The sequence below is a fragment of the Corvus cornix genome, chromosome 1A (assembly GCF_000738735.6).
Source record: "Corvus cornix cornix isolate S_Up_H32 chromosome 1A, ASM73873v5, whole genome shotgun sequence".
Classification (NCBI taxonomy): domain Eukaryota; kingdom Metazoa; phylum Chordata; class Aves; order Passeriformes; family Corvidae; genus Corvus; species Corvus cornix.
This window is the reverse complement of record NC_047057.1, coordinates 54,849,186-54,859,124: the sequence shown is the minus strand read 5'-3', so window position 1 is coordinate 54,859,124 and position 9,939 is coordinate 54,849,186. Positions and strand designations below refer to the sequence as shown.

The following is a 9,939-nucleotide window of genomic DNA, read 5'->3' as shown; positions in this document are numbered from 1 at the left end:
TCTCAAGATGGACAGAAAAAATAGTCTGTGTGTGTATACATCTGGAGTTCTAAAATGGGATTTTGGAAAAAAGACATCGAGACTGTTCATCCAAAACAGTGACTGAAGTCCTGAAAAGGTTTGCTGTCTTAAACCTGAATATAAGATAGGCTTTTATTACTGCTTCTAAAATCTTGAAATCGTGGTTAATCGTGTCAAGTGAGGTTGTGAGTATGCATATAAAATAAAATAGGCAAAAGAAGGAAGATGTTTCTGCTTACCAAATACCTCTAAAAGCAATTGTACTGGGTTAACCCTGCCCAGATGCCCACCAAAGCCATTCTATCACTCACTTCCACAGCTGGTCAGAGGGGAGAAAATATAACAAAATTATCATGGGCCCAGATAAAGATGGGGGAAGTTTGCTCAACAGTATTGTCGCAGGCAAAACAGACATGACTTAGGAAAAATTAATTTAGTTTTTTGCCAATCAAATCAAGCTTGAGTAATGAGAAATAAAACCCATTCTTAAAACACCTTTCACCCATTCCTCCCTTCTTCCTGGACTTAACTTTACTCCTGATTTGTTCTATCCCCTGTCCCACAGTGGCTTGGGGATGGGGAGCCAGGGTTGCACTCAGATCACCACACACTTTCTCTGCTGCTCCTTCCTCTGTAAGGGTAGGGCTGCTCAGACTCTTTCCCTGCTCCAGCATGGGCTCCTTCCCATCGGAGACAGTCCTCTGCAAACTTCTTCCCATGGGCTGCATTTCATTGCAAACTGCTCCACTGTGGGTCCCTTCCAAGGTGTGCAGTGCTTCAGGAACTGACTGCTCTAGCATGAAGCCCCTACAGGCTCCCAAGGCCTGCCAACAAACCTGCTTCAGCAGGAGTTCCTCTCTCCACAGATCCACAGGTCCTGCCAGGAGCCTGCTGCAGCACGGGCTTCCTGCAGGTCATGTCCTCCTTCAGGTATCCACCTGTTCCAGCATGGAGGCTGTGGAATAGGCTCCTCCACAGCCTGCAGGTGCATCTCTGCTTTCTTGTGGACATCCATGGGCTGCAGAGGCACAGCTGCCTCTCCATCGTCTTCACCACAGGCTGCAGGGGAATCACAGCTATGGTTTCTGGGGTACCTTTCCCCCTGTCTTCACTGACCTTGGTGACTGCAGAGTTGTTTCTCTCACTTGTTTTCAAACTTCAGCAGCTGTTGGGCAGGTTTTGGTTTGTTTTTTTTTTTCACAAATATGTTATCCCAGGGGCTCTACCGTGGTTGCTGATGGGCTCAGCCTTGGCCAGCAGTGGGTCTGTCTTGAAGGTGCCTGGCATTGGCTCTAGCAGGCATAGGGAAAGCTTGTAGCAGCTTCTCACAGCAGCAACCCCTCTATCTCCTGTGCCTACCAAAACCTGACCCAATATAGAAATGAGGTTGAATTCATTCAATATAACAGTATGGTATTAACATTAACAAAACCAAGCTGTTAACTATGCATTACAACATGTTTCAGTTCTAAAGTGCTGTAAATATTTTGGTTAAATAATAAAGTAGCATTTTTATGTGTTTGTCGAACCTTGGACATCTGGAACCTGAAGTATTTCTGTGTAGAAATTTCTTTTCTTAGAGCAAGCTGGTGAAAAAACCCTGCCTTTGAAATGTAGAGTAGAACAGAAGCCAAAATTTGTAAGGGCATTATTGCATTTTTTTTTTCTCAGATTTGACTCAGAATTTGGGGAAGGTGATACTTTCATGTCACCTGCAGCTTGATCAGTCTTGAAATTCTCTCTTTGAGACTGATGTGGGATATCCCAGCTCATTTTACTCTGAGGTAGAGCTGGACAAAAAACCTCACCAGACAGGGGCATAGTCTTTCTCAATGCCTTTGTGTAGGAATTAAAAAAGCTACAGCATCCACGTCCAGTGCTCCTGGTTGCTAAATAGTCTAGTTTGGTATGTGAGGTGCATTTATACTTGCAATACTTGTTGTCAGCACAGAGCCATCTCAAAAATAGCCAAAATAAGGTAAATAAGAATTCTTTGTCCACAGAACCACTGTAGTCCCTCATATTCAAAATAGTCATTAAATTTTGTGTGCAGTGTTACCTCAGTACAGACAACAGCAGTCCAAGTTAAAAACAGTATGGGTATGTAGTCACTGAAGCAGCTGCATTCTCAAACTTTTATGGTTGAATAAATGTGGAAAATTTGTGAAGTCTTGTTTTCAGGTTTAATTATTTTAGTTCCTAATGCTCTGTTGTTTTTTGTATAAAAAACCTGTACATGTGTGGACTGGATTTACCATCTTCACAGTTGCCAGAAGGGGAAACTTCTTTACCATGTAAAGAAGGCATCTTTTCTGGCATCTGTGTCTTGTAGAAATCTTGAAAAGTGGAGTATTTTCCATTGGGAAGGCAAGGTCCTGTGAACTGTGTACTTGATCCCTAGGAAATCTTTAGCACAAAGACAGGAATACTGGCAGGTTTACTTTCTGTGCTAGAGTAATTCCAGTTTTACTCTTTCCTGTCCTAAGAGCTTTATGATTTAGCTCTGTAGTCTGAAATGAAAATTTATGTGTAGATTTAATGTTACTGCATCTGTGTCAAGTGCATTGGATTGTTACCCTTACTTTCACCCTGTTGCCTTAAAATTTTGTACTCCAAGGTATACTTTTGGCAGATCTTTTCAATGTCTTGCAGCATATCAAAATATATGGACACTTTCAGAATGACAGAAGCCTTAGCTGTCATCATTTTTGCTAAGATTTGAGTATACATTATTTGCATCTCTGAAAACTGTTATAATGCTGAAGTGAACTTCTACGTGCTTATGTTAAAATTGTTCTTGGGTCACAGACAGCCCTCTGAATACGAAAATAGTTTTTGTGAGGCCAGCAGGAGCATTTAAACAGCCACAACAATAAAAGAGTTCTGTACCCTGTTTTAATAAGTTTTTTGTCCTAAGCTTTCAAAAGGCTGATGTAAATATCAAACTAGCTGAGTCATTTTTACTTTGGCTTGTGTTCTTTTTTTAATATTACCGTACTGTTTAAGTATTGATCTTGCAAATATTTATGGTGAGATGTACAAAGCTTGCAATTAAGAGGCATTGTTTGATTTCAGGTAAGTTATTTCTGCTATCAGCTAGCTGTTGCACAGTTTGCAGACCTGTAGGAGAGACTTACTTTCAACATGTGTACAGTTCGTGAATGTCTACAGTTTGATATTTCTGAATATTTCTCCTAATAGATGGCAACATCTTTTATCCGGACCATGGAACTTGGAGGAAGAGACTCTGCATCTTCTTTGTATGATCCTTTAAGAGCCCATGTAAAAGGGCTTTCCAGCTTTGTTAATTTTATTGACAAGCTGCAAGAAATTGTTGGTGAAATCTTAAATACAAGGTAATAGATTTTCTGTTACATTTTTGTCTTGATGAGCACCTCCTTTTCTTGTGCTTGTGTTCCAATGAGGAGGAACAAGAGAAATTTAAATAATTGACTTACTAAAGATAAATGTTTAAAAATTAAACCTTATTTGGAAATACAATTGAAGAACAACTGGGGTAAGTTTATGAATTTTTGGAGGTTTTTTTTTTTGTATTCAATTTTACCAAATTACATGTGTATGGTGGTTTGGTTACTTGCCTGGTTGTAAATGAAGTTACAAAGAATTCCACCTTGTGAAGTCTGGTAAGTACATAAACTGATATGTGCTTTACTTCTTGCTAGTTAATTGCTTCCTTTTGGTCATATTCTGTTTACCCTTATGTAAAGGAGTCTTTATTGCTGCTAACAAATGACAGTGTTGGTTATTTAGCCCTTTCTTTCTTTCATTTTAGCTACATAACTGAGGCATAAGAATTATTTCTTAGGGAGGCTCTGGTGGAGTCACTGATTTTGAACATTTTGGAAGAACTGAAGGTAGTCTTTTGGGCAGGCTTATAAATGTGTGATTAATTAGAGAAGTGTAAATGTAACACAGGGGTTTGAATTGGTAAGTGCTGGCATTATTACTGAGGGAAGAGCTATTTTCTTAAGCTTCATAGAAGTTAATAATTTTTTCATTTATAATCAGTAATTTTTCCATACAGATCTTTGGCAAATCAGCTGTAATAGTTCTGTCCTTGATATTAAAGAATTTTTTTTTTTAAGTTTAAATTGAATCTAATCCTCACAGTGGAAAACAAAATGTTATAAGTAAGCTTTATTTAAGTTAATGTTCAGTTTCCATTGAAGCTGGAAGCGGGAAATGTTTCTGAAGTTGTTTTGCAGTTTTGTCTTTTTTATTCTGCTTCTTTGTTCTTTCATTTCAACATCCTGGATGCCAGAGACATACTGTCTGTGCTGGTGATTAAAGAAAACTATTAGCTCAACTTATGTAGTATATGCTCTTTTTCGTTGTTTAAATTGTATCTGGCACTATATATTGATAAAAAATGAGAAATGGAAAAATAGTTATGTGGATGAACTTTTTAGTATGGAAAAAACACTTTTTCAGGTAAATACAGTCCAGAAAAGTGTAACATGAAATGCTATCTCTTGTTAATTACCCCTCTGTCTAAAAGAGAGCATGTCTAAATGTGAGAAAATTTGGATAGTTGCTGGGAGTTACCAGTTTCTCACTGGGTGAATTCTCTAGAGCTTGGAAATGCTTTTTAGCATTCAGATATTTATTGTGTAGCTTTCCCTGCTGCACCTGCTGTTCCATTTGTTTTGGGATATAAATCTTGTTAATGTCAGATACTGGCATGTGCATTAAGTTGGCTGTATGCATTTAAGTATCACTGTTTGTCTTGCTGATCAGGAGTGGAAGGTGGCTGTACTGTGGTGTTTATAGTACCTCTCATACTCCATATGGGCTTTATACCTTCACAATGTAAAATATGGTTTTTATGTATGTATCTATAGATGTTTTCAAGTGTTTGGTATGCCACATGGATGACGACTGTCTCTGTGTCCTACCTGTCATGTGGCAGTTGTCGAGAGTTCCAGAGGATGCAGTTCTATGCAAAAAAATTTTCTCTAGTTCTGTTACTGCTGTAAACTAAAGACCAGAGGGGAAAAAGGCAGCAATGCAGCAGAACCTTGACTTGCTTCATCTGTAGAAGCCCACTGAGAAATCCAAGAGCAAACTAGACAACCTGTCCTGCAGCATTGCTGTTTCTCTGATGCAAAGATTAGCCAACCTGCCCTAACCAGGTCTCTCTATTGGCTATGCCACAAGAAAAATGCTGTACTTTATTTACTTAACAATAAGTCTGTTATTTTGGTTTGATTTTGTTTCAGTGGAGATCTTATGAAACTTGTAATTGTACAAAATACAAAGTAGCCAAATAAATGGTGGGTCATTGTGGAACACATGTTGAAAAGAGGCTTTCTTCATCTGCTTGATTCCTTTGCTTTGGGAATCTGGAAGCCAAATTGAAGATCTTGGACAGTGGTGGGAAGTGCTTAAGAATATTCTGAACTTAATAGATGTTGCTTAACCAAGTATCTGCTAACCTATGGAGAATAACAAAAATGTCTTTTTCATGTCCCCATCATTCAGCTAAGAAAGTGAATTATTTTAGTGAGGAGCTACTTCACTAAGAAAGTGAAGTAGATTAGATGGACAAAGGGAAATCTGTCAGAGTGGAAATTTAATGAAACTGACGGTTTGGTTCAAAAAATATGGCACTCCTGATAGCAGGAGAAATGGAAAGACAAAATGAACTTTGGTAATTTCAAGGTGTAGTCACTGAAGACTGAATGTTCTTACAAATCTCTGGCGTATTGAAATTGTTTGCCTCTCCTCACTCTCTAGATGTCTAAGACTAGAAGAAATCACTAGTCTGTCAAGAATCAGTAGCATGAATATTCCTTAACTTTTGGAGGTGCCATAAAAGTTGTAATGCTAAAACTATTTATAGATATGTACATGCAAGACTTAGACAATGTTTATACAGTAAATGGAGAACTTCGATGTTCATTTTTACACCTGTTTCTTGACAAGGAGCATATCAATGTTATATTTGTCAGTGAAGTAGATGATTATTATACACCTTAGGGTCTGAAAACTCTTTCCTGTTGGTATAAATGAGAAACTGCAGTGCTAATCCATCATTCTGGAAACCCTTTTCTTTTAGGCCAAGAGAACTTCTGGAAGTTACTTTTCCCAAGTTTGTTAAAAAAATGCGTGTGACTTAAAGCTGAATGACGGAAGGTCATTTGTTGTGTTGGTTACTGTGCTTGATGGTTCGTATGGGGGGGTGTGTGGGGTGTGTATACTTACAGATACAGTTTAAAAATCCCCACCGATTCTGTAGAGTAGCAGAGTTGGGAGGTTGGCAGCGTGTTTTCCCCTCAGTTGGGCGCTGCCCTCGGAGCAGGCAGTGGCCACTGGGTGTCACCATCGCCCAGCTCACGCTGGAGCCGAGTCGAGCTCGCCCCATCGGAGTGAGCGCAGCTCTTCGGAGCGGCTCTGCATCCCGGGCCCCTGCAGCCTCCGCAGCCTGCTGGAGCATCGTATAGCTCGCCTTCATCGTGTGGATTAGTGCTCTCAGCTTCCCCTCGACAGGGAAAATGCTATTTCTTATGGGCTTCTTTTGAGAAGCTGTAATTGCATCTCGGGGTGCAGTAGTGTTTGGGGAGAGAAAGCACATTGGACTCTGTCTGGGATTGTGCTGGATCTTTGAGTTAATTGGACTGTGTTCACACAGCCCTGGAGGTTTGTGGTCTAAAGTTGCTGGAAAGTTGTGCAAGCATATGCAAAACATTGTATATAGGATTGCTTAAATTTAGGATTATAGAATAATTCAGGTTGGAAGGAACATCAGAAAGTTTTTGGTCCAACATCTTGCTCAAAGCAGGGTCAATTATGGAGTCAGCTCAGGTTAATCAGGGCTTTATCCAGAGAAGCTTTGTACAGTCTCCATCCTTGGAGGTTTTTAATCTCCCTCTTGGCAACCTATTCCACTGCTTTTGTCCTCATGGTGAAAAGTTGTGGGTTTTTTTCTTATATTTAGTTGGGACCTCTCTTGTTTCAGTTTATGCCTATTGTCTTTTTTCACTGTCTGTCAACATGAGGAGTCTGGCTCCATCTTCTTGGTTGCCACCCTGTAGGTATTGGAAAGCTGTTTAGTAAATCCCCCTGAAGCCTTCTCTTCTGCGGACTGAACAAACTGTTCCCTTAGCTGCTTCTCAAAGGGCATGTCTCCCTGACCAGCTTGGCAGTCCTCTGCTGAACTTGTTCCAGTTTATCAGTGTCTTTCCTGGACTGGGGGCCCAAAACTGGACACAGTATTCTAAATTTGGTCCAACGAGTGCTGATTAGAGAGGGATAATCACATTCCTCAGACTACTGGCTACGCTACTGTTGATGCAGCCAAGGATACTGTAGGCCTTCTTTGCTGCCAAGGCATGCTCCTGGCTCACGGCTCACTTGCTGAACATGCACCAGGACTCCCAGGTTTTTTACACAGAGCTGCTCCCCGGCTGTATCGTTGCAAGGGGTTATTCCTTTCCAAGACTTCGCATGTCTTGTTGAATTTCATATGGTTCCTGTCAGCCCGTTCCTCTTGTCTGTTTAGGTATTTTTCCATGGCAGCTCTGCCCTCAAGCGTATTGACTTGTTCCATCCAATTTGGTGTCATCTGCAAACTTGATGAGCATGTATTTTTAGAGAGTCACTGCCAAAGATAATAGAAAAAAACCAGGTTTCAGGATAGGCCCCTGTGTTACTGCATTATTACAACATGTTTGCTACCTTCTGAGCGTGGTCATCCAACCAGTTGTTAACTCCTCTCTTTGTCCATCCATCCAGACTGTAGCATCAATACTTGTATGTTGAGAGTATTCTCTGACAGAGTTGAAAGCCTTGCTACAACCAAGCTAAATGGCACCCACCATTCTCCCCTGGTCTGCAAATCAAGTAGTTTAATTATAGGGGGAAAACAGATTGGTCAGGTATAATTTACACTTGATGATAAATACATGCTTATAGTTACCAGCCACCACCTAATCCTTCATATGCCCAGATATGTTTTCTTAGAAGACTTTGCATTATTTTCTTAAGGAACAAAGTGAGGCTGCTGAACTTGTGGTCCCCCAAACTGTCCGTCTGGTCTTTTTTTTTTTTTTTTTTTTTTTGCAATGATTTGCTTTTCGCCATTTGTTGGGGACCTCACCTGGTCACCATGACTTTTCAAAGATGATAGGAAGTTGTCTTATGTGAGGGTATTTGCCAGTTCTGTTAAGATTCTTGGATGCAGTCCATTTGGTTCAATGTACTTGAATGTAATCAGTACTGTCAAGTGAAGCCTGATTTGATCTTTATCCACTGCTGGCAGTTCTTTTCTGAAAAATTGCTCTTATCAGAGGCCCAGGAGACCATGTTGGTGAAGACTGAGGCAAAGAAGGCACAGAGTACTTCTGTTTTATCTGTGTCCACACTGTTGCAAAATCTGCCTTTCAGCAAAGATCCCTCATTTTCTTTGTTCAGCAGGTGAAGCTCCTTTGACATTCCTTATAATTCTCAACTCCAGGTGAGCTTTGGTTTTCCTGAAAACATCCCTAAATTCTAGGGTGATGTTTCTAGATTGTTTGTGATCTGACCCTTCTTCACCATTCTGTGTGAAGCCCTTTTGCCTTCAAGCTCTGTCATCAGTTCACTGTTTAGCCAAGCTGGTCTGCTGATATTTCTGCATATTTTCCTAAGTATTGTGATGGACTTGTCTTGTGCTCATAATATTATTATAGTATAATATCATTTATATTATAGTTAATAACGGCTTTCCTGAGCTCCTTTGCATTTCAGAACTTTATCACAGGGGATTCAATGACTGCTTATCAAGACTTATTCTGGGAAGATTACTTGTTTACTTTTATACTACCTTTGTCACCAGACTTGGGTAGCAAAGCTTGGGATGAAGAATAAGAAGAGTCGCTCTAGTTTCTTCCACCAAGCTAAAAGAGAAATTCTAGCCCATACAGCAAAAGCAGCAGCAACATGAAAAAAATACTCTGCAACAGGATTGGTTTTTTGCTGTGTTTTTGTTATGGATGTAATAAACTGTGAAACTCCAAAGGGTCTAAGGAAGAGTCTTCACTTAATGTTGACATCTGTTAGGAAATTAGATTAATAATCATACATCCATTGCTTGAGGTTGAATTTTTGAGTACTGAGTGCTTTGATATAGTTTTTTTTAACAGATGTATTTAAAATCTAGATAAGTTCACTGATACGATTTTATTGTTGAAATCTTTAAATTAACATGAACTGCTAACTTTTATTAGTTTATGCATATAACATAATTAGAAATAAAACTTTAGATTTGCTTTAAAGGCACGGTTACTGCCCTGTTAGAAGCATTTGTAGTGTATTGTTTCCTAGATTAATTTTGACTCACTCTTCTACCCAGGTAGATCAAGTTCTAGTTGACATCTTGCTGCTTGGTGTTTGAGAATGGAGTTACTGCTAATCTCTTCCTATAGCTCTAAAACAAAAAATTAGATAACTGATCAGTTTTTGTCAAGTTCTAAAACATCTTTTAAATCCATAACAAGGAAAAAAGGCCATGATCTCTTCCCACCCTGTGATCACTGGGTGTTTGTGATCTTTTTTCTGACACTTGTTCCCACTACCTAAATCAGATAGCTATATATTTGTCATCTTTTTTTTACCTCTGTTGAACTTGAAATAAATGAATAAAAATGTTGAACTTAGTGTAATAGAATTTTGATGTATTCTTTTCTGTTCCTGGAATAGACTTTAGGAGTCTGTTCTGCTTTTTATCAGGTTTTGAGTATTGTCCATATTCTTGACTTTTTTTTCTTTGTTCATGCTATTTTAGTCTTTTCCAAAAAAGATGTATTTCCAGAAAATAAATAAAAGTGCCCCTGCATTGTATTAACTTTTCACACTAAGGCTTGAGTTCTGTAAGAAGAGCTCTTGCCAATGTCGTTTAGATTTTTGGTAAGCAGAGAA

General features: G+C 39.3%; 1 protein-coding gene across 5 annotated transcripts in view; it reads left to right on the top strand.

The window, feature by feature from the left end:
* LOC104696230 (PARP1 binding protein) overlaps positions 1-9,939 on the top strand; it is a 41,711-nt gene that overhangs the window by 11,130 nt on the left and 20,642 nt on the right. For all 5 annotated transcript variants that reach the window (XM_019292365.2, XM_019292364.2, XM_019292366.2 and 2 more), the window contains one exon: positions 3,223-3,377. In XM_019292365.2, coding sequence (XP_019147910.1) covers positions 3,223-3,377 — 155 coding nt within the window. The remainder of the gene's footprint in view (positions 1-3,222; positions 3,378-9,939) is intronic.